The sequence below is a fragment of the Myxocyprinus asiaticus genome, chromosome 7 (genome assembly GCF_019703515.2).
Source record: "Myxocyprinus asiaticus isolate MX2 ecotype Aquarium Trade chromosome 7, UBuf_Myxa_2, whole genome shotgun sequence".
NCBI lineage: Eukaryota > Metazoa > Chordata > Actinopteri > Cypriniformes > Catostomidae > Myxocyprinus > Myxocyprinus asiaticus.
The window spans coordinates 3,282,836-3,308,125 of record NC_059350.1 but is presented as its reverse complement, the minus strand read 5'-3'; the positions used below and the strand labels follow the sequence as shown (position 1 = coordinate 3,308,125).

At 38.8% G+C, this 25,290-nt stretch overlaps 1 protein-coding gene across 1 annotated transcript; it reads right to left on the bottom strand.

Annotated features, from left to right (window-relative positions):
* Positions 1-1,945: 1,945 nt before the first annotated feature.
* LOC127443984 (uncharacterized) lies at positions 1,946-25,290 on the bottom strand. Its single transcript, XM_051703099.1, has 7 exons — positions 24,506-25,290; positions 21,311-21,541; positions 18,509-19,837; positions 7,552-7,746; positions 5,597-5,750; positions 5,037-5,278; positions 1,946-4,123 (listed from the first exon to the last, which is right to left on the bottom strand). Exons 1-7 carry the CDS (start codon positions 24,737-24,739, stop codon positions 3,908-3,910), a joined length of 2,601 nt encoding a protein of 866 aa, XP_051559059.1. The 5' UTR covers positions 24,740-25,290; the 3' UTR covers positions 1,946-3,907.

Here is a 25,290-nt window from a genome sequence, read left to right as displayed (position 1 = left end):
ATTGAAACAAACTTGGTTGTGTAGATCACAAATAAATTAATTTAGTAAATCAGACATCTGTGTTCCCTTTTTTTTCCTCCTCAGTTTAAGTGCTGCACTGTAACCCAGATATTTTTTTTTCTTTCTCTCTTTTTCTCCCCAATTTGGAATGCCCAATTCCCAATGTGCTCTAAGTCCTTGTGGTGGCGTAGTGATTCGCCTCAATCTGGGTGGTGGAGGACGAATCTCAGTTGCCTCTGCATCTGAGACTGTCAACCCGTGCATCTTATCATGTGGCTTATTGAGCGTGTTACTGTGGAGAAGTAGCACGTGTGGAGGCTTCATGCTATTCTCCGCGGCATCCTCGCACAACTCACCACATGACCCACTGAGAACGAACCACATTATAGCGACCACGAGGAGGTTACCCCATGTGACTCTACCCTCCCTAGCAACCGGACCAATTTGGTTGCTTAGGAGACCTGGCTGGAGTCACTCAGCACACCCTGGATTCAAACTCACAACTCCAGGTGTGATAGTCCGTGTCTTTACATGCTGAGCTACCCAGGCCCCCATATTTTCCTTTTTTTTTTTTAAAGAAACAGAGGAACGAGTTGAATAAAATTTTTGTGGTAATCAACATTTTGCCAGAAATGTTGTCGATTGAACTTAACTTGTATTGAACCCGGAATATTCCTTTAAGCACATTTCCATGAATTCTCTTTACTGTAGACTTGTGCGAAATCTGAAATAAATCAATAAATGATTATACACGGGGCCTGGGTAGCTCAGTGGTAAAATACACTGGCTACCACCCCTGGAGTTCACTAGCACACTAGTTCAAATCCCAGGGTGTACTGAGTGACTCCAGCCAGGTCTCCTAAGCAACCAAATTGGCCCGGTTGCTAGGGAGGGTAGAGTCACATGGGGTAACCTCCTCGTGGTCGCTATAATGCGGTTCGTTCTTGGTGGGGCGCGTGGTGAGTTGAGCACGGTTGCCGTGGTGGATGGCGTGAAGCCTCCACATGCACTATGTCTCCGTGGCAACACGCTCAACAAGCCATGTGATCTCAGACGCAGAGGCAACTGGGATTCGTCCTCTGCCACCCAGATTGAGGTGAATCACTACATGACCACAAGGACTTAAAAGTGCATTGGGAATTGGGCATTCCAAATTGGGAGAAAAAGGGGAAAAATCCAAATAAATAAATAAATAAATAAAATGATTATACACTATATATAGCAAAATATAGGTATAATATAGATCATGGTAGTATTAATTCTATTACCCTAAATTTAAGCTTATTTACACTTCTTTAGCTCAAATAAATATCATTGTGTCCAGAAAGGATCTGTATTACAGTAATCAGAATCTAAAGAGAGCCACTGAGAATGATGAGAATTACAAAAAAAAAAAAAAAAAATCTAAATAATGTCACAATAATAAATAAATCAAAGGGAATAGGCTTCATTTTCTGTGTGAAAAATGTAATTTCCTCTGTTTGTCTTTTATTTTGAGATTGCAATATAATACACAAGACATTTGTATTCTCATTTATTTCATGCAAATATCTGTGAAACAGGTAGTCCAAAATCTAAAATACTCTGTTTATTAGTGTGTGAGGAAAAGCTCTGTGACTGAAAAATGGAAATACATAGTTTGAAGGTGCCAAGAAAAAATTATGTGCATTAACAAGAAACAAAATTGACTTAAAACAATAATAAAACTGCCTAACTATAATAACTATGTATAATAACTTTTTCTGTAATTACATTTACATTGTCGTATTATTTGAAGATTTCTGAATATATTATATATTTATAATAAGTTTAGCTAGATGTTCGTAAACTGTTAAAACCAGCTGTTATATATATATATATATATATATATATATATATATATATATATATATATATATATATATATATATTTTTTTTTTTTTTTTTTTTTTTGTGTGTGTGTGTGTGTGTGTGTGTGTGAAAATGTGAATGTGGGCAGTAAACTAGTGACCTGAACAAAATGAACTCAACAACACATTACATACAAGACATCATTATCAGAACTCTGATTAGAAAGAAAACATTAGATCTACAAGTGTTTGATGGAATAATAGTGTCATGAAGTGATGTTTTAATAATCAGTTAAAGCCATTAAATAGCTAATTATTCCTGCTGAAATCCAGAAATAAACCAGAGACCTTGAGATCTTCCATCTACAGTTTCAATATTCTTTTCATTCTTTTTCCTTTCTACTTTCTACCTACTTGCAAGTTCATTTTTGTCTATTGCTGTACCACTCTTTCTTTGGCATTTGTTCAGTATATCTTTCTCTCTTACTTTCCTTGATGTTTCTGGTAGTACTGCAACTTTGTCTTTTATTCCCTCCAGAAGTCTGCAATCAATGTATCAACACAGAGGCACAAAATCACCTACACTTTCACTGTTTTGAGTACTTGAGCCATAACTATTAGTCCACTGACTCCAAAAAACAAACTTTTGATTCATTCTGAATACACTTTTACTGTTGTCTCACTTTCATCTCTGTTCTAAGCAATTTTGTAACTTCATAGTGTGGTACTTCTCATGTTACTGTCTCTTTAAGATCAATCACTTATGTTATTGTATTACTAATTTACTGACTTTTGAAGATTGTTTACTCTCTAAGACCCACTCTGAAACTTTCAAACTTCTGCTTCATGTTGGTTGGTTATACCAAGGTTGATTCAGTGTTAGTAATCAATACTATTTATGGTGAAACCTGAGATGAAATCAAAAAAGCAGCCTGATCTCATAGAATCATGTTACTATACTTTCATTTTTGCATAGTGATTTTTACGTGAAACGCTGTTCGTTTCGCGAGTTAACACGCGAGCTGAAAGTGTCATAGAAGCACCAAAAAATGACTGTGTTTTACGTTGCTTTTTCTGTTTAAGGTTTAGGGTAGGGAGGTCGGTTTTGTTGATATAAAACTCGATAGAGCATTAACCATAAAAATCTCATCTGTTTGAAAGAACATTTAACTCGCTTTTAGCGCCACACAGTGGACATTTCACCTAGTAACTGCCACGATGCGTGTAATTTACTATGTTGGGTTACTCAAAATAAGTAATCCACTCAAATTAAACACTTCAGCTGTCACAGAAACGCTAACAGACGCACTATGATTTCATATTTTAAATGTATTACACATATTCCTTTTGTGAAAGTAATGTACTTAAAATAAATTACTTTAATTGAAAGTCAGTAACTGTAATCTGATTATAAGAATTTAAAATGTAATGTGTTACGCTATTTATTTTTTTACTAAAAAGTAATTCGATTACAGTAACTAATTACTTTGTAATCGGATACACCCAACACTGGTAATGAACCACGTGATATCATTTTGCAAAACATCTTGCCAACACTGCAACATTTTCTTGAAAACAGACTGCATAAATGTCATCAGTATATTTAGTAATCAAGTTGATTTGGGCGAAAAACCATTAGTAACAAAATTCCTGATTGTGAAACACTTTCTAGTAATGAAATGTCATATTTCTGCAATTCCATCAAGAATGGCCCTTTTGCATTTCTGTAAAAACATTACTTTTATATTTGTACATTCAGTCTGAATCTACACTACTTTAAAGCAGTCAAATGTCTAATCTCTCATCCTTTTCCTCTTCTCTTTAGAACATGTTACATTTCCACTCCATCACATTGGAGAATGTCCTTCATTTTTTTATATTATAGCTGTGACTTTTATTTGGGACTCCACAGCAGAAGAGAAGTTCTTGAAGAGTTGATGTCCAATTTTAGTTAGTGATCTAAAAGTCTCTCAAAATATTTTAATCTCAGGAGCTTGATCTAATTTGGTCTAAGATTTATTTCTTTGGTTCAGTCTCTGCATAGATGCATATGAATAGAAATGAGATGTATACGATCCTCAGAAGTTGCTAAAGATCTCCTGTTTCTTGCTCCAGTCCATACGGGGCGCTCTCTTGTTGGGCCGTTTGGCCCGCGCTTTTTGTTTGGCCTCAGCTGCAGTTTGGCTCAGTTGCAGACCACTCTCCCAGAACGGGTCTGACGGCCGCTGCTCAGATTTTCCATCTTGGTTAGATTTACGGACCTCGTCAAAGGAATGATGGTCTGAATCAGTGACCTTTGAAAATACAGGAAATGCAGATTACATTGACTAATTACAAGTTTGATAACAGATATACCAATAAACAAGCTTTTTAACATTAATATCTTGTTCATACCTTGCAAATAAGTAATAATGTCGCAACAAATTCTGTATTAATGCAGCACGTTTTTATGTTGTTTGGTGACTGTAAATAACCTACAGTTAGGCTACTGAACTATGAGTGTGTAATTGGATTACAAAGTAATTAGTTACTGTAATCTGATGACTTTAGGCACAAAAGTAGTGTAACTAATTACATATTAAAATCTTGTAATCAGATTACAGCTACTGACTAATACTTAGTATTACTTTTAAGTACATTACTTGGGTTACAAATATTTCTAAAAACTTTTTGATTTATGTGTAATACAATTTAAATGTGAATTAATTTGTACATCTGTTTGCATTTCTGTGACAGCTGAAGAGTGTGCGACAGTGAACGAGGAGAAAATAGACAATTTGACAATTTGAAATAACTCTTTCAATGAACTAATCAGTAAAGTAATCTGATTATAATATTCGAGAAGTAGTAAGTTAATTGTAGTGGATTACTTTTTTTAGTAACATGCCCAACACTGATATAATCGAATACTGGTGACTTGTATCATTGCTGTCGTCATTTTATAAAAGCAATAAGGCTCTCAAGACATGCGGACAGTCTGCGTCTTTGCATGTCGTCAGAGAATGCGCATGTCGCTGACTGTGCTAAATAGTATCACAAAGCAGGCGTTGTGCACATGCATTAAATGGTTCCCTACGGGCTCGCGTTCAAAAGAGTATAGCTCTCGATTGTGTGTGGCACGCTGTAAAACTTATATATATGTATACCCAAGCCCTTAGAACACATATACATATATACATAAACATACAAATAAAAATTAAAACACACCTTGCTTATGTCAGAACTGCTGAGTTCGGTACTCGTCTCTGATAAAGTAGAATAAGAGGAGGAGCTTCCGTAGCTCTTGTGTCGTGGACAGCCATTTGTGATTGGTGGATCTGTCAGTGTGATGTTTATGATTGGTGGAGAGATCCTGGGGACATTTGTGACTGGTGAAGCAGATACAGGGCCGTCTGAGATAGGACACTTCGTCTCTGGGCTCTCAATGATTGGTCCATCCACACAGTCCTCTGATAAGGAAAAAAAGCACATTGGCCAAAAACTGAACATTAACTTTATTTCACACATAAAACACAACTGCAGTTAATCTGTGTATTACTTTGTTTGCATTGAACCATAATAATGTTTGCATAGAGTAACGGTTATGATGTTTTGCATACACTGACATTATAATTAAAAGACTACTATTAGTCATGTGATATGGCTTGTTTCTCTTGGTAGTTTTGAAGTGAAACTTTTCCCAGAAGTCACACATGCAGTAGGAACATTTTGTTGATGTGCTGTTTAGCAAACCCCTTACTGTATTAATGTAGAAACATGTACTGTACCTTTAAGATGAGTAGCTGTGGGCGTGATGCCCAGTGTATTAAACAGCTCATCTGTCTCCGGGTCAACCACCAACAGACGGGTCTCTCTGCCTCCCGCTCTAATCAACCCCACCACCTCAGCGTGACGCAGACCTTCGACACTTCTGTCATTCACCTGGATATGAAAGATAAGGGATTAAGTGTGTTGATATCATAATAATCACAGCTGTTATCTTTAGAGTTTCCACGGTCATGAAAAATCTGGAAAATATCAGAAAAAATTAAAACAGGGATTTCCAGGCATGGAAATGGTAGAAGATACAGATCTTGTTCAAACTTCACCCAAATTGGCTCAGACAATCAACAGACCAAATCGCATAGAAATGGCTGAACAAAATTTTGATTTTCGCAACCGTTCAGAAATTACACCAGCACAAAGCTAACAATGTCGATGCGAAACAGGAAGTGAGGCTGTTTCTCTGCAACGCTTTTGTCTATCGAAACAAAACTTGGTATGCTTCATTAGAACCATGATATGAGGCTACATGCCAAATTTGCTAACAGCGCCACCTATAGGTCAAGAAATAAAAAAAAAAATGCTATTTGTGCCCTTAACGTTTGTGCTAAAACCATGAGCCTCACAAAGAGCAATTTCTAGTCGATGAAATGTTTTAGAGTATACCATAACACCCAAAACACCCTGGCATCATAAATCAACGTGCTAAAAACCCTCTCTGAACCCCTTAGCAATCATATAGCAACACCCCGACAACCACAAACACCACTCACATTTTCTTAAAAAATTGGTAAAAATCTAGTATTTAGGTCATTGCTACAATTCAGTGACATTTCCATTTTGAAACTTAAAAAATGAAACATACTTTTATAATTATCCTCATGTTTCATCATTAAAGGGTTGCATATTAAAGATATTGTAAGTCATGCCGGTCAAGTTAAATTACTTAAAGAATTCAGATGTCCATCCATTTAAATGGGCAGGGTGGACAATAACAGGGTGGACATTCAGTGGACAAAATTAACCACCACATGGTTGATTTTATTTCTGCTAACATAAATATATTGACATTTTTAAATGACATAATTTTTCCCTATATCTTCACAAAACAGTGTGGACATGTTATGCTTGACCACATATGACTAACATCACAAAATAAAGAAAAAGTAAAAAGGAAAACAAGAGTTACGCACTTCAAAAAACTCAAAATAGCTTTGCTTAATGACTGATGTCACGTCCGGTGTATTTGATGAAGGGACACACAAAAAACACTTCAATCAGTGTTAAAATGACACATTTGCAACAAATAATCAACAAAAACATTAGAGAATGAAATACTAAACACTTAATTGTATGGAAATTAAGCACATATTTGACGTGCAGCTCTAGGGACAATATTGGTGCAATAATTTTAAATGATTTTAATTATTTAAAATGTGACTTTTAGGCAGTGAGTAACACCTTAAATAGTCTTTATTCTTTTAAAAATTGTAATCGGGTGAAATTAAACATGTTAAATACCACAATTTATACTAGGGACATAACTGGCACTGAGTTGTAGGAATGACCCATTTCATTTACCCAATAATGGGATTAAGTACATGGGTAAACAACCAACAAGTGAATTAAACTCTGTTCGTCAGTCATAATTACTGATCTGTCTGTAATAGTTATAGAAAACTCCTGCAAATTAAATCCTGTCTTAAGAAGGATTTACTCTCTGCGACGATTACGCCATCGCACTCAAACACAAACAGAAATGAATGAAAACAAACCAACTCCCTGTTCTAAAACGGGACAAAGTGGACAAAGCACTAAAATAAACAGACAAACTTCCAGGAGTTTCTCTTCCTTCGGCTTTTGCGTAAAGTCTGTCTCCAAAAGCAGTGAAATCTAATCTGATCTAATCTAATCCCGTGCTAATCTGGGCTAATCAAGCCTCGGCTAATCCCGTGATCACCTCGATGAGTCGGTCCCTCGGCCTCAATCCCGCGTGCTCCGCAGGTGAGTCGGGGTCCACGGAGCGGATGTACTGGCCCGCGCGGGATTTGTTGCAGTGCAAGTTGAAGCCGTAGCCCTGCTCGCCAATGATCATGTGACACAAGCGTGGACGCAGGTCCTTCGTTACCACGTTCCCCTCCGATGATGTTTCCTCCTAGAAAAAGTGAAAGAATGCATGAAAAGCAATGATTTGAGACTGTATTGTTAACAAAATGGGAAAATGTATTATTTTGGTTCCCTGATAATAGCAAAAACATAAATATTTGCTCAGTGGTTCCCATATAGGGGGTTACATGAGTGTCTTTTGCGGGACATTTTTTGTAATGACGGAACGTTTATCTCGCTATAATTTTAGTTGATATCATACATGTCAGTGTCACTCGCAACATTTGAAGGTAACTCTATCGCCCCCTTTTGTACCATCACAGTAACGCAAGAACGCATATTAAGTATGTACGGGATTTTGCGCTTGTGTACTTGCGTAAAGTTTCTGGTATAATTGAGAGACAAATTCTCTTGATCGATAATAATATGCTGTATTATAAGCAGCAGATTATTAAAATATTCATAAATAATATTGTATATGTTTACAAACTTATGATGAATAGAATTTGTTTTTATTAAAATATATATAAAAATATATATATATATTTTGTTGTCAACTTTGTAAGCATGTAATTCTGGTTCTTTTCACTCCACCTCCCTACAAAAAGTCTTATTTTATTCCTCAAGATGACAGAAAGTACTAGAAAAAAGAATTTTCCATCTATCACCATCCATCACAAAATGCCGATCAGAAATGCATTTAATCCCTCACAGATGTGCTCGTCCATAGACATTCAGTCTAATTTTCAGTTCATGCACCACCCCCATTGTTTCACTGAATATCTTGGCCTCTGAGTGGACTAGAAGCTCAGTCCCTGTCCCAAATGGCACACTTGATGTGGTCTTGCGGTCCCATGGCCTTCATTTGCGCGTTCCCACGAAGTCCATGAGACCGTAGGGTGTCCCATTTGACACACACCCTCAATGTGTCCTTCGGCTGACTATTACCAGAGATTATTTAGCAGAGACAGGCCACTTCTATTTAAATGAATGGGAGAAATTGGAACACTCAACCAAGGAGCTCTAAGCGCCCAACGGTCAACAGATGTAGAAAAGAAGTCCCACCTTAGTTAAAAGAGCCAAACACCTTTTAAATACAGACATCATCTGTCAATCGACATTAGCTATACAAGCCGAGAAAATTGCGTTTTTTTAGCGTAATACAAGGTATTATTCCATTCAAGTTGTAGGATCAAATACTGATTTCAATAATCGTTTTTTACTAAATGTCAATGACGGATCACTTGCTTATCATGTGTATAAAGTATCATTTAAGTCTGATGTGTAGAACTGGTTCAAAACTTTGTTCTATTTAATTTTCCAGAGATATGGAATTACTCCTGTTCCGTTTATTGAATTGTTTTTCTTGGGGAAGCTTCACGTTCATAAAAGTAAGTAACATAACAGTTAACCTTTGCTATTGTTGTTTCAAAGAGGATTTTAGAATTATTGTGAGTCTCTAAAATATCAAGACAGGAGAGAATAATGTAATGCACATGGCTGTAGCTTGTACGATTCATTATATTTATTGATATAGCAACATTCGGTCTAACAGTGATATTTATACCTGCAGAAGTGTGTATTTTATTACTATTTTTGCGAATATATGGCGGTATGTTCTTTCTATAAATTTGACTGTTTTTAAGCACCTGCCTGTAACCATCCATGAGTCTAAATCATGTTTATTTGTTCTCTAAAGATTTAAAACGATGGGGTTTTGTTGCTGTAGTTATACTGTATGTGCGCTTTGTTTTTCAGAGGTTCTTTATTAAATTATCTAATGCTTTATTCTCAGTGTGTTGCTTGAAATTTAGAGTTTGAAGTGTGTTCCTTTACTCTATCAATGCCATGACTTTTTCAAATAATAATTTGTACATAAAACAATGTAAAAAATGCATCATCTGATTGAAGTCTTTATATCTGTCCCAAATGCCCTTTTACCACTCATGCCCCCTTGTGGACTTGCTGACTAGCGCCCCATCGGTCTGCACTCGCTTACGTCACCTAAGTCTGCACTCAGACGAAGACCGCAAGGGCGGAGGGTGCCATTTAGGACAAGGCCTCAGCCTAGGTGGCATTACAAAGCTGAGATCCTCCCCTTTGCAATGATAAATAACAATTTATTTCATTCTATCATTATAGTCTTGCCGCAAATTCATCATTGGTCTTTTCACATACAAATGAGCTTTGCGGCAAACTTCCGGCAAATTGTCCATTGTTGCCAACGGTTTGCCAGTGGTTCGCCATTCTGGCAAACATCTGTGGCGAATCAAAAGCTCATTTGCATGTGAAAATACCGAGCTGCAAATCTGCAGCTAGTTTTGATTTTTTGTAAGGGTGAGTGAATTTTCTGCATTCCTGCAAGGAAATATGGAGTAAGATAAGGTGAGGATGTGATGGTTGATTCTTCTTGTTGCAAAAAACATAATAATTGCTGACAACTGTTATTTAATTTCCATTATACCATGGTCTGTTCTAATACTCGATTCTGATTGGCTGGAATGTGTGCAGTTCAAACCGTTGAATGCACAGGTAGTTCCAGTTTTTTGTATCACCGTTCTATATTAATGCGCCTTCTCTGCTGTCCCCGTAATGACACATAGTGACAGTTGTATGCCTCTGTTCAAACGAACTCCAGACACGAATATAGTGTCAGAGCTTGGATTACAAAACAACATCAAGTCATGCAGTGCCATCTTTAAATGAACTGTGAAGCTACAAGAAACACGGACAAGACAACAGTGTTCATCAGTCCTGTATTACTCACCCAAAGCATATGTTAGGAAAGTTTGACATTCAGCTGTTTTGCACAGAGGTGGAGAAGGTAATCGTGACCCCTCAAATGCATCTTTCGCTGTCCGGCAAGACAATTTATATTGTAATATGATACATTTTCATCTAAAATGGCTGCCCTACACAACATGTGCACATATAACCGCTAGAGGGCGCTCTGCGATCACACATCGCTGACTGAAGCTCTGAATGGAGACCGTTTCATAACATGCAGCCTTTTGCTGTTTTGAAATCAAGCAATGCCACATTGCGATTTTATTCTTAATCCAATCAATCGTGCAGCCTTAATGGATACCATATGGATCTCAGAGGTCAAAGTCTGCAGGTTTAGAGTGTTTTGGATGATTTTCTCCTCATTATGAAAAGTAAGTGCAACTTTGCAAGTTTTTAAAGAGTGTATTATAGCACTACTCTGTTGATAAATTGAACCGTTATTTTTTATTCTTCCAGTCAAAATTTGTGCTGCATTAATTAATGACTGCTTTAACTAATCAATGCTAGCAAGTGACCATGGTATAAGCGGGATAATTCATGGCTAGGTGTGCGTTAAACGATTTTAAATGCACTTCGCTGAGGCGTCGGGTGGTCCTTCGCCTCCACCTTGTGCATTTATAATCGTTTAACGCACACCTAGCCATACTTACAATAGTAAATAGCTATGATACTTCTCGCCAGCCAGTGCAATGCGTGTCAACAGTTAGGAAATAAAAACTAGTCAGCAGCCAGCTAGCGAGCTAGTCTAACTATCATTAGCTAGATCGCTAGCTAGCAAGCTAAAATGGAACATCATTCAGATTTGCCTTCAGTTAACATGAAGGAATAAAAGTGACGCAAATGATTTCAGGCCTTATTTTGTTATTTTATGTAACATAAATGCAGAAGTGATGGTTATCTATGTAAAGTTCCGATTTTAAGCTTTCAAACGATACCACATGTCTGACTTATGTATTAGGAGACTTTAACATTTTAAGCGTAAAGGTTTTCGTGACATATCACCCCATTGCGCAGAGTTAAAATACTTTCTTGTATCGCAGCGCAATATGCAGAGTACAACTAACTATAATCAACTATAAGTAATTGCAATGGCAAGTTGATTTCCCTGAAACACTGTGAAACATTGCTCTGTCTGAGCATCACAACCAGGCCAACACAACAAAAATGACTCAACCAATGTTGTGAGATTGGGGCGGGACTATCTGTTTGTCCAACCAATGCAAACGCAGTGATTTTTCTGCAGTTCCACTTGATGCCACAAGAGGCCTAGAAATTACACAATTGAACTTTAAAAGTCTTCGGCAGCAACCGTCTCAAGAAAATCGCACAGGATTGTTGGTCGTTTACAAGGACGTGTGAGTGTGTGTGTGACTCTGTGCTCATTTCCTTCGAGAACTGCAACACGCCCAGCAGGAATAAGGGACATTCTGTGAGACACCATGTCACTTCCTGTTCTAAGACAATACATGGGTGGTGTCTGTTTGTGTCCCATGGGTTGAGAGACTGAGGAACCTCGCCTTACATACACATATGAAAATACACAAAACCTGTATGTACACACGAGAGACGCCGAGATGTGTTACATCCTGAGGGTTAGAAAGAGTTTAATCTAATCTTACTGGGCTTTCAACACACATACACAACAACACTCTCACTGAATCCTGGGAAAATACACAGAAATCAGACACCAGTGAACACTACTACAACACAAAGCAGGTAAATGAGAATTAAGGTCAGAGAGAACGAGAAGATAGACACACACATGGGATGAATCATTTTTACATGCACTTTTTGGATGAAAGTTTTTTGTTCTGAAACATACAGCATGTTTTCATAGTATAATGAACTCTTTTATCTCAAAAGATCAGGGATTTTTTTTTTATGTGTGTGACAAATCTAATGAAAGATTTATTATAATACAACCCCCTTAATGAATCAGATATAACAATATAATAAATACAAGGTTCCAAGACTTTTTGACCAATGAATTTCCATGACTTTTCCATGACCTTTGCATTCATTTGTGATAATGGAATATGGATTTTTTATTTGATTCAGATGACTTTTTGTTATTAACCATTTTTTATTGATTCCAATCATAAAACATACAAACACAACATAAAATACGGAATCAATTATTCACATTAAACCCCTCCCAGCTGACTTCCATCCCCTGAGGATGACTTTTCTGCCAATCATGACTCCAGCTAGGATCCAACTTTTTAAACATCTGTCCCCAATGTTAACAACCGTCCCATCACCCAGGATACAGAGTCTAGGGCAAAATGAAAATTGAGTGTCCAATACCTCACACATAAAGCTCTGAACCCTCAACCAAAATTCTTGGATCTTAACACATCCCCAAAAAACTTGCATTGTGTCCCTGTCTTCTGATTGCCACTGCCAGCAGTTGGGTGTGTCTTTAAGACCCAAACTATACAATCTAGAGGGGGCCAATAGAATCGATACAAAATCTTAAATTGCATCAGATGGACCCTTGCATCTCTAGATGTTGTTGCATCTGCTCAGACTTGATGTTTTTTAAAAGCCTAGCCCACACTCCCTCCTCCAATACCAAATTTAAATCTTTCTCCCATAATCTCTTGAGAGAAGTTGAAGGTCCATCCCCCAGACTCTGAATTAACAGGGAGTAATACACTGATGCCTCATGACCTTTTCCAAAAGCAGTAATCACCACTTCCAGAGTATCTACTGCTTTAGGGGGGTGTATACTACTCCCAAAAATAGTACAGAACAGGTGGCGCAGCTGTAAATACCTAAAGAACTGAGATCTAAGAATCTTAAAATGTTGAAACAAACTTTCAAAAGATCTCAACACTCCAATCTCATATAGGTCACCGAGTGTAGTAACCTCCCTCACAATCCACTCTGACCAACAGAAAGGGGACTTATTAATACATAATTTAGAGTTCAGCCATACGCTTGAGGCAACATTTATATAAATGTCCGAATTAAACACTCTGGACTCTTTTGTCCAAACCGAGTGCAAATGCGAGATAACGGGGTGTGACTTAACTTCTCCGGTTAGTTTCATAGAAAGGCTTTGCAATGGCAAAATAGGGGCAAGAACTTCCTGTTCAATACCAAACCAGGGAGGGGCTCTCTCAGGTGGAGGCGGCCAGTGAGCCAAGTGTCTGAGACCGAATGCATAATAATAAAACAAAATCTTGGATAGGCCTAGCCCCCCTTTGTCAATTGGCCTATGTAACTTGTTGAAATGTAATCTGGGATGTTTACCATTCCAAATGAAGGACTTTGCTATGCTATCAAATTGCTTGAAATAAGAGAGGGGGGCATCTACAGGGAGAGACTGTAGCAGGTAGTTAAATTTTGGAATACAATTCACTTTAATAACATTAACCTTCCCAATCATAGATAAATGTAATGAAGCCCACCTGTCCACATCATTTGAAAACCATTTTATTAAGGGGTCAAAATGAACTCTAACTAAATCACATTGGGAATAAAATGCCCAAATACTTAATTCCCTGTTTGGGCCACTGGAAGGTGCCTGGTTGAAAAGCCGTTACTGGGCAGTACGCTGTCAGAGCCAAAGCTTCTGATTTAGACCAATCAGCTCTGTATCCTGAAAACTTAGAAAAGGAATTATAATTCTGGGGAGGCAAATCATAGATCTAGTGGGGTCAGATATGAATAATAAAATATCATCTGCGTAAAGCAGAAGCTTATGCGCCACACCTCCCGCCACCACCCCTGGAAAATCATCTTCCTTTCTTATCACGGCTGCTAATGGTTCCAGGGCAAGACAGAACAATAATGGGGAAAGAGGGCAACCCTGCCGGGTGCCCCTATCCAGAGTAAAATAATCTGAAATTAATCCATTTGTTTGTACCGCTGCTACCGGGTGTCTATAAAGCAACTTAATCCATCCAATAAATGTATTCCCAAACCCATACATTTCCAAAATCTTAAAAAGATAATCCTACTCTACCATTTCAAACGCCTTTTCGACATCAAGTGAGATGGCAGCGACCGGAATCTGATCATTCGCCACTGACCACATGATATTAATGAAGTGCCTAATGTTGTCAGAAGAGCTGCGGCCCCGAATAAACCCCACCTGATCTATATGTATATGAGATGTCATAACTTAATCGGTTAGCCAAAATATTTGACAATATTTTAACATCTAGCTTGCTCAGGGAAATTGGACTGTAACTCTTACACTCGCTTGGATCTTTGTCCTTTTTAAGAATCAGCCTGATCCGGGCTTGTGTCATGGTTGGTGGAAGCTTTCCATTCTTTAATGATTCTGTATAAACTTCTAACAAAAGTGGAGCCAATTCTGTAGCATAAGATCTAAAAAACTCAGCGGCAAAGCCATCTGGCCCTGGAGCCTTGACTGTAGGCAAGACCTTAATTACCTCACCAAGCTCCTTCAAGTTTATCTCAGAATCAAGAGAATTTTTTTGCTCAGCCGTCAGTTTAGGAAGATCTAATGGTTCCACAAAGTTTCTAATATACTCTTCAGTAGATGAAGACGTGGAACTATAGAGATCAAGATAGAATTCTTTAAAAGCATTATTAATATCAATGGCTGAGTTAAATATTTCACCACCAGCTGATTTCACTTAGGGAATGGTAGAAAAGACTCTCTCTGTTTTTATATATCTAGCCAGACATTTTCCTGCTTTGTCCCCCAACTCAAAGTATGACTGTCTTGCCCTGAATAGCCAAAACTCCACTTTCCGCGACAAAATAGTATTATATCTGTATTTCAATCGGGTCAATTCTCTGAGGCCATCAGACGACATTCGGCACTTCAGCTCTGCCTATGCACTTTTAATATTCCCTTCCAATTCCACGAGTTCTTGTGCTTTGGATTTTTTGGTGAATGAGGCATACTGTATGATCCGGCCCCTAAGAACCGCTTTAAGTGCCTCCCAAGCTACGCCCACAGAGGACACTGAAGACCAGTTGGTCTCCATATAAACATTGATTTCAGCCTTTAACTTTTGTTGGAATTCAGGATTTTGCAAAAGGGATACATTAAAGCGCAAACTATATGATTTCCTTTTCTCCATATATGGCAACACCTCTAAACTCACCAGGGCGTGATCTGAGACTAAAATGTTTCAAATTGAGCAACCAACAACAGATGAAATGAGGGACTTATATATAAAAACAAAAATCTATTCAAGAATAAATCTTATGGACTGATGAAAAAAATGTATAGTCCCTACCAGATGGGTTCAAAAGTCTCCAAATATCTGTAAGACCAAGATTTTTACACATCCTGTGAAGTGTCAATGTTGCTCTAGGGGGCTTGCGCACTTTTGCTTCACTATGATCAAGGCCATCAAAATATTAAAGTCTCCTCCCAATATTATATCATGAGGGGTGCTAGTGGCTTGCAACATCCCTTCAAGATCTATAAAAAAGCCCTGATCATCAACGTTAGGTGCGTAAATATTAGCCAAAATAAGACTTTGCCCCTGAATTTCTGCTAAAACAATAATGACTCTTCCTAATTTATCTTTTTTTTTTATTATTTTCACCCAATTTGTAATGCCCAATTCCCAGTGTGCTTTTTAAGTCCTCGTGGTCGCGTAGTGATTTGCCTCAATCCGGGTGGTGGAGGATGAATCCCAGTTGCCTCTGCGTCTGAGACCATCAACCCGCGCATCTTATCATGTGGCTTGTTGAGCGTGTTGCCACGGAGACATAGTGCGTGTGGAGGCTTCACACCATCCACCGCGGCATCCGCATTCAACTCACCACACGCCCTACCGAGAACGAACCACATTATAGCGACCACGAGGAGGTTACCCCATGTGACTCTACCCTCCCTAGCAACCGGGCCAATTTGGTTGCTTAGGAGACCTGGCTGGAGTCACTCAGCACGCCCTGGGATTTGAACTAGCGAACTCCAGGGGTGGTAGCCAGCGTCATTTACCACTGAGCTACCCTGGCCCCCCACCTTATTTATCTTTAATATATTTGAATTGTAGATGCTTACTTATCAGTGTAATGACTCCCCTGCTCTTACTTGAGCCAGCACTAAAGAAACAATGTCCACCCCATATCTTCCCAAATTTTTCAGCTTCCTGCAAGGAAAGATGCGTTCCTTGAAGAAACACTATATCATATTTCTTGCGTTTAAGAAGAGAAATAACCTTCAGTCTTTTTATGGGGTGCCCCAACCCATTCACATTCCACGTGAAGAGAGATAATCCACTCATATTAACATTTGACATTTTGACATATTAGAAAAAATAGATTGTGTGTCAAAAATAAAATTATAAAGACCACATTCCAACTTTAGTGCAACAATCAAACCCCAAACTTCCCCCGAACCAAACAAATAGAAAAAAGAAAAACATGCGCATTAACCCCGCGCAAGAAAGTGCCAACTGGCGTCAATCCCTCTAAACTCAAAAAGTCCATGTACACCTATGAGAGTCCTTGCGACAATTTTGCTATCGGATTGCTCAAGACTGGTGTTTCTATACAAATTCTGTGAGACAGAATTACACAACAGAAGATAATCTATAAAGCAAACTCCAGCCAATAGGCGGAATAAACACAAAGAACGTGTAAATTCATCCACATAACTCTCACGAAGGTGTGTTCCTCCACAAAAAAACTCCAGCCACTAGCGGAACCATCACAAAAAAAAAAAAAAGGCCGTTCAGTTTCCTCGTACAGTCAAACAAATGTTCAGTGAGTCGGTCCACTTGGCTGCAACATGAGTACAACAAAATAACTTACTCAGTCCATTGACTTTATGAAGGACATCGCTTGCTGTGGGCATGTAAATAATTTACGGCCATCCTTAGCATCTATTCTCAATTTGACCGGGAACATCAGTGCAAAAGCGACCTTCCATTGATGTAAGAGTTTCTTGCATTCCTTGAAATAATCACATTTCTTTCTTGTCGAATTCGCAAAGTCTGGGAACAAGAAAATGCCGTGGTTCTTCCAAGAAAGCTTTCCTTTGCTCCTCGCCTCGCGCAACACAAGATTTTTATTGGATGCCTGTCTCCCTCAGTAGATCGCCGAGCCGGAACCCTGTGAGCTTGCTCGATTTCCAGCTTATGGCCTGTTATGTCGAGCAGACTCGGAAGGAGCCCGTCCAGAAATTTCACCATATCCCGACCTTCTTCAGCCTCAGGATTTCCAACAATCCGGACGTTATTCTGCCGACTACGATTTTCCATATCCTCCAACTTTTCCCAGACATGTTCCAAATCCACCTTGGTTGCTAGTGGATTAGCAGCTAATTCCCTCTCCGATGACTCCAGATAATCGATCCGTTTCTTGACATCCCCCACTCTTGTAACCACCTCAGTGAATTTCGTCTCCATGGCAGTGATCGATCGATGTATTACAGCAAGATCCTACAAGTCAGCAACGACCTTCTTCAGCATTGCCGACAGGTTCAACAATTCTCCCCGAATTTCCCTCACTTCTCCGGCCAAATCTGCTTCCTGGTCCGCGGCTTTGTCAGGGGCATGAGCTTGAGCACTTAAGTGTCTTTTAATGTCTCCAGTGCCCTAGGATTTTGAATTCTTTGACATATTGTCTTCCTAGAACAGTTAAGGATCAGGGTGTATCGAATCTCACTGGTTTATGACATAAAAAGTATTCAAACCAGCAAAGTGCACAGAGCTCGCTGTTCACACGTCCGAACCTCGCATGGCATCACGTGACTCACTTTTTACGATTTTATTAATTTCCATGATTTTCCATGACTTATTAATATTTTATTAATTTCCATGAATTTTCCATGACTTTTTAAGATTTTATTAATATCAATTATTTTACCATGACTTTTTAAGATTTGTCAGTTTCCATGAATTTTCAATGACTTTTCCAGCCCTGGAAAACACTGATTTAAAATTCTGTGATATCTTCATGTTTTCCATGACCATACCATGGGAACCCTGTATTACTAAAGATACCAGATTTAAAGATACTACTACTTACATTCACATTACACCACACACACAAACATTTTACACACACACATCAGAAAGTACCTGTGTATTGATTTGTGATCCACTGAGGTCAGTGATGCTTTCAATGGTTTCAGTGAGTTCAGTGCTGGCTTTAGTGTTGGGTTCACTCTTGGGCTCAGTAGGGTCAATACTGCATTCAGTGCTCAGTTTAGTGTTGAGTTCAGTTATTGGTTCAGTCTTGGGTTCAATGCCGGGTTCAATGCTGGGTTCAATGCCGGGTTCAATGCTGGGTTCAATGCTGGGTTCAATGCTGGGTTTTGTAAAGAGTTCAGTTATGGATTCAATCTTGGGTTCAGCACTAGATTCAATGCCGGGTTTTGTGAAGAGTTCAGTTATGGATTCAATCTTGGGTTCAGCACTAGATTCAATGCCGGGTTTTGTGAAGAGTTCAGTTATGGATTCAATCTTGGGTTCAGCACTAGATTCAATGCTGGGTTTTGAGAAGAGTTCAGTTATGGATTCAATCTTGGGTTCAGCACTAGATTCAATGCTGGGTTTTGAGAAGAGTTCAGTTATGGATTCAATCTTGGGTTCAGCACTAGATTCAATGCCGGGTTTTGTGAAGAGTTCAGTTATGGATTCAATCTTGGGTTCAGCACTAGATTCAATGCTGGGTTTTGAGAAGAGTTCAGTTATGGATTCAATCTTGGGTTCAGCACTAGATTCAATGCTGGGTTTTGAGAAGAGTTCAGTTATGGATTCAATCTTGGGTTCAACACTACATTCAATGCTGGGTTTTGAGAAGAGTTCAGTTATGGATTCAATCTTGGGTTCAGCACTAGATTCAATGCCGGGTTTTGTGAAGAGTTCAGTTATGGATTCAATCTTGGGTTCAGCACTAGATTCAATGCTGGGTTTTGAGAAGAGTTCAGTTATGGATTCAATCTTGGGTTCAGCACTAGATTCAATGCTGGGTTTTGAGAAGAGTTCAGTTATGGATTCAATCTTGGGTTCAGCACTAGATTCAATGCTGGGTTTTGAGAAGAGTTCAGTTATGGATTCAATCTTGGGTTCAGCACTAGATTCAATGCTGGGTTTTGAGAAGAGTTCAGTTATGGATTCAATCTTGGGTTCAACACTACATTCAATGCTGGGTTTTGAGAAGAGTTCAGTTATGGATTCAATCTTGGGTTCAGCACTAGATTCAATGCCGGGTTTTGTGAAGAGTTCAGTTATGGATTCAATCTTGGGTTCAACACTAGATTCAATGCTGGGTTTTGAGAAGAGTTCAGTTATTCGCTCATTTTTTAGTTCAGAGGGTGAGGGGGGAGACAGGAACACAGGTGTAGACAGGCGGGCATGAGCTCTGTATAGCGGAGAACCGTTAATCCCTCCAGAGGTACTGGGACTCTGAGAGAATCACAAGAGAAGAAGAGATCATACAGTTACACATTTCAATTCAAGCTAGTCTGCTGCTAGCTAACTACATTTGTGCTATTATCATTGAACTATGAGATTGTATAATAGCTTAAAAAAACTAAATATTTGTCACAAAACTATGAGGATCTCAATAGAGCGCAACAGTGCCCACCCACTGTTTCGGGAAGTATTTCTCCCATTCATTTTTTTCCATAATAATTTAATAATATCCTTCATAAAAGAGTTGTAAGCCATGAACAAAAACCAACTAGCTCTGAAGTGAATCACAATATTACAAATTTTGTTTTGAAGCAAAAGAGTATTTGAAAATCAGACAAATTGTCAAAGGTACATGAATGTGTACTTATCGTCTTTCATGAAGGAATAAACTACAATCCCATGAAGCATTACAAATGATGTAATGGATTGAAAAATATTTAGATGTATACAAATATATAAGTAGTTTAAGAGTGAAGGGAGACCGACTCGAATGTGTCATTTACAGTGCATCATGGAAGTGACCGGCCTCTGTCACAGTTCTCTGATTGGTGGATCTTTACCATAAGGATCATGGGTAGTGTAGTTCTTCACCAGCTATTAAATGCAATTTTGTTGAAAATAACTTAAAATGACGTGGATTGATGGCCTCAATAGAAGCAAACACCCTCGATTAACAACCTTGGAGCTCATGGTAGGTCTGTCTTTACAGGTTTATAAGATCCTATGGAAATAATGAATGGGATTTTTACTTCCGAAACCAGACTGTTGCACTCTATTAGGGTGACAGCATCAAATTGGAACTGAAAGATGTACACTACATACAACTAATAAAACAACCCAATTTATATAACTGATTCAAAAACAAGGTGCTAACCGTTGTACTTAATGAAATATTTCACTACAAAGACAAAAAAACAAAAAAACAAAATGATGGTTTGTGAAACCATACTGTCATGCTACAGAAACACAGTTACTTTTGTTGCCACTTTAATCTTTTAGTAACGTCACTTTTTTGTTTTGTTCAGGCTATTAGATGGTTTTTGGTTTTGATTAAGGGGGCTTTCAAATATTGTCTTGGACAGTGGGGGCCTTGGAGTCATAAATGTTGAGAACCACTGTATTATCAGATTGTTAGCGTGTGCTGATCCTGTTGCCATCTGCTACCTGGATAGTTGTCAACACACAGACTTACTTTACATGACCTGGACAGGTCAACTGTAAGGAGCTTATGAAGAAACCTTTGGCCAAAAACTACAGCTTAGCACCTCTGGAACAAACCAGTGTGTGTGTGGGGGGCGGCGAGAACGAGAGAGAAAGCTTTTTTGTAATGATTAGATTTATCCTCCATTTCCTACGGCACACATTATCTTGGGCTTGGTTGCTTTAGATAGATGATGCTGATGCTGTGCCATGTTTCCACAGATCCATCTTTCTTGAAACTGATGTTGTTGATGATGATGTTACCTTATTTATTAAAATGCCCTCAGAGCTCTGTCTGCTGTAGGGAGGTGTGGCGCAGTCTCGTGGTGAGGCGCGTGGAGAGGATGCCGCGGAGGAACGAGAAGAGAGAGAGCCCATTTCTATCGCCCTCTCCTCTGTACATGGGAGACCGTGAAACTTCAGGAACTCATCTGTGACCCGGTCCACCACCAGCAGTCTGGTGCGGTGATCCACAGCCAAGATCCTCTCCACAACCTGAGAGAAAGTAACACTAAATTAAAAGTACCAAAAAGTACCATGGTATTACCATGTTTTTTGGACATTTACCATGGTAGTACTATGTTATTCTTAGTTTGAAGTACCTTGGAATACCATGTAAATACCATGGTACAGTGAAAACCAAAATAAGTTGACTTTATTCAAATTAATTGAGTAAACTGGAACAAGTTTAAATTTCAATTAAATTGAGTAATGGTGACTCCAAAACTTGTGTAATTAAGTTCACTTAACTTGGTGATCATAAAGAATGAACTAAACTATTTAAGTTAAGGTAACTAGATGCAAGTAGACTAAACTCAGACTTGCTATATTGTTGTTTCTACTTAATTTGAATTGAACTGACTCAAATTTTGATCATACATGTAAACCCTAAAGTTGTCATTACTGGAAATATCAAGTTGTCTTAAGTATTACTTGAAATGTCAGTTTTTAGGCTCATAACTCAAATATTTAAGTTCATTGAACTTATTTATCTTAAAAATCCATAACCTTAAGATTTTAAGTGTTAAGAACTCAAACTTTTCAATACAAAATTGAGGCTATGGGGAATACCCATAATGCTTTGCGTTTGAATTATTAAATTATGTTTTATTGGTCAAAGAGAAGTTTTGGGGGCATTAAAATCATTGTAATTAAGAATTTATAGAGGTTTTAACTCTTTGTAGTATTATTTATGGTGTTTTGTTGCAAAAGTTGTTTTGTTTGATGTCACCATTAGGGTGATCTGTGTCCCTTTTGGTCAGTTTGGATGCTGTTGGATCTCTCGCTGGTTTTCTGCATTAATTGGTGATAAAATGTGATCTCATCTTCATCAGTCACAAGTTTAGACAAACACAATGTGCTTAAGCGAACAACACGCAAACAATTATAATCTTTCATGTCTTTATTGAACACATCCCATTAAACATTCACAGTGCTGTGGAAAAAGTAAGTTATTATTGGATATAATAACTGGTCGATCCTCCTTTGGCAGCAATAAACTCAAGCGTTTCCGGTAGCTTCAGATTAGACCTGCACCATTTTCAGAAGGAATTTTGGACCATTCTTCCTTACAGAACTGCTTCAGCTCAGCCATATTCTTAGGATGTCTGGTGTGAATGGCTCTCTTGAGGTCTTTCCACAGTATCTCTATTGGGTTAAGGTCTGGGCTCTGACTGGGCCACTCCAAAATGTGGATTTTCTTTTTTTTAAGACATTCTGTAGTGGATTTACTTCGATGTGTTGGATCATTGTCCTGCTGCATCACCCAACTGCTACTGAGCTTCAGCTGGTGCACAGCAACCCTGACATTATCCTGTAGGATATCTTGATAAACTTGATCATTTTTCCTCGATGATAGCAAGTGGTCCAGGCCGCGAAGCAGCAAAGCAGCCCCAAATCATGATGCTTCCCCCCACTGTACTTCACCGTTGGGATAATGTTTTCATGTTGGTATGTGGTGCCATTTTTATGCCATACGTAGTGCTGCATGTTCTTCCCAAACAATTCAACCTTAGCTTCATCAGTCCACACAACATTTTCCCAGTAGCATTGTGGAGTGTCAAGGTGCTCTTTGGCAAACTTCAGGAGCGCAGCAATGTTTTTGTTGGAAAGCAGCGGCTTCCTGTTTAATGTTTTCAGTATAGTAGACTCATGAAGATGTTAACCAGTTCCAATGATTCCTTCAAGTCTTTAGCTGTCACTCTAGGGTTCTTTTATACCTCATTGAGCATTCTGCGGTGTGCTCTTTGAGTCATCTTGTCTGGACGGCCACTTCTAGTGAGAGTACCCATAGTACTAAATCATCTCCATTTATAGACAGTCTGTCTAACTGAGGACAGATGAATATCTAAGCTCTTCGAGATAACTTTGTAACCCTTTCCAGCTTTATGCAAAGAAACAATTCTTGATTGTAGGTCCTCTGAGATCTTTTTTATGTGCGGCATGGTCCACGTCAGCAGATGCTTCTTGTGTATTGCTTTTTATAAGTCAAAGTAGCTCTAACCCACACCTCCAATCTCGTTTCATTGATTAGCTTTTGTTGACGTCATTAGCCTAGGGGTTCACATAATTTTCCAGTCACCACTGTGAATGTTTGAATAATGTATTCAGTATATACAAGAACAATACAATAATTTGTGTGTTATTAGTTAAAACAGGTTGTGTTTGTTCATTATTGTAACTTATCTGAAGATCAAACCAGATTTTAAGACCAATTTATACATAAATGCAGGTAATTCCAAAGGGTTTACATACTTTTTCTTGCCAGTGTATATACAGATTTTCCTTGTCCCCCCGCAGTCAAAAGGCGAAACGACCAAGGGCAACCCCTCCAGTCAGACAAACAGAGAACCTATTGCCCACCCTAAAGATCACATCCTAGTACCGGCCCTAGTTACCATGGTAAATGTTTATAATGGAGGAGGGGAAAGATCTGATGTCAAACTGTTTCACAGAGGCAAGTCTTAAGTGCTTTCCTAATCCTAACATTAACACACAATGATACAATCTTAAACAAACATATATTAACAGTGTCACCTCAGTGTGGAATAGAACATCTCGGCCTACCCAGCCAACATATTTAGATATTATGCGCGTTTGGAACTTTCGAACAAAAATGTTATAGTTTGTTCAGTTTTTGAGCATAAACGGTGCAAACAAAGTTTAAAACCATTACTGGGGGGGGATGGGCACTGCCCCACTAGATTTTTCTTGTGCCCCCCCCAGTTTCGATTGGATGCCCAAACAATCAAAGCCAACCCCCACCCCTGTCCGACGAAGAGACAAGCACTTGCCCACCCTACAGAGCCAAATGCCCCCCCAAAGATCGCCTCCTAGTACCCGCCCTGTTCCAAGCGCCTACAAAGCTGTCTAGGTAGGCAGCTCACTAGGTTTTGAGACACTGCCGCTGTGCGTCTCTCCAGAGAAGTAGTCAATCAGGTTCTTCTCCACTCTCATTACCTGCCGATGTGTTTCTCCCTCCACATTCTCTCCGTTCACCTCCACCACCCGGTCCCCGGACTTGAGACCGGACAGGTCTGCGGGGGAGCCCGGCTCGACCTTGCGGATGTATTGCGCTCCTCGGCTCCGTTCACCGTGCAGATGAAATCCGTATCCGCAATCTCCTTTAGTTAAATAACACAAGCGTGGACGGAGCTCGCGCTCCAAAATCTCTCTCTCCAGAGTATTCGCCATATTCACTCACAACATAAAGATCTCTGCACGTGCACCTATGTATTTAAGGTGTTCTTGGAGGTTAAGGATGCATTTTCCCACATGCCGAGACTGCACGCAGGGTTTCTTGCTCATTCGACATTTCAAATGAACAAAACAGTAAATACATTGAATAAACAAAACTAAATACTTTAAAATGCAAAGTTTTCTTTAAGATTATGGACGCATTTTCCCTGCTGAGTCTGAGTTGAGGGTTTTTCTTATTAATTTGACATAAAAAAAGCTTAATAAAACTAAGCAATAAACCAATAAACTAAATTAAATGTAACACATTAACTTTAATCTAACCGCACATTCCGTGGTAACAAAACATCAGCGTCTCGTGCGTGTTTTAATGAACCAGTTATTTACTCCAGTGTGTCGTCCACAAAAATGACTCTTAATCCAACAATCCAAAAAGTTTTTCAGAAGACCCTTCATCCGGTTCAGCCTCATTCAATCAGGTTCCATATGCGTCTAAACATAGCCTATATAATGGTGCATAATCGTGTATACATATGAATCGATCATTA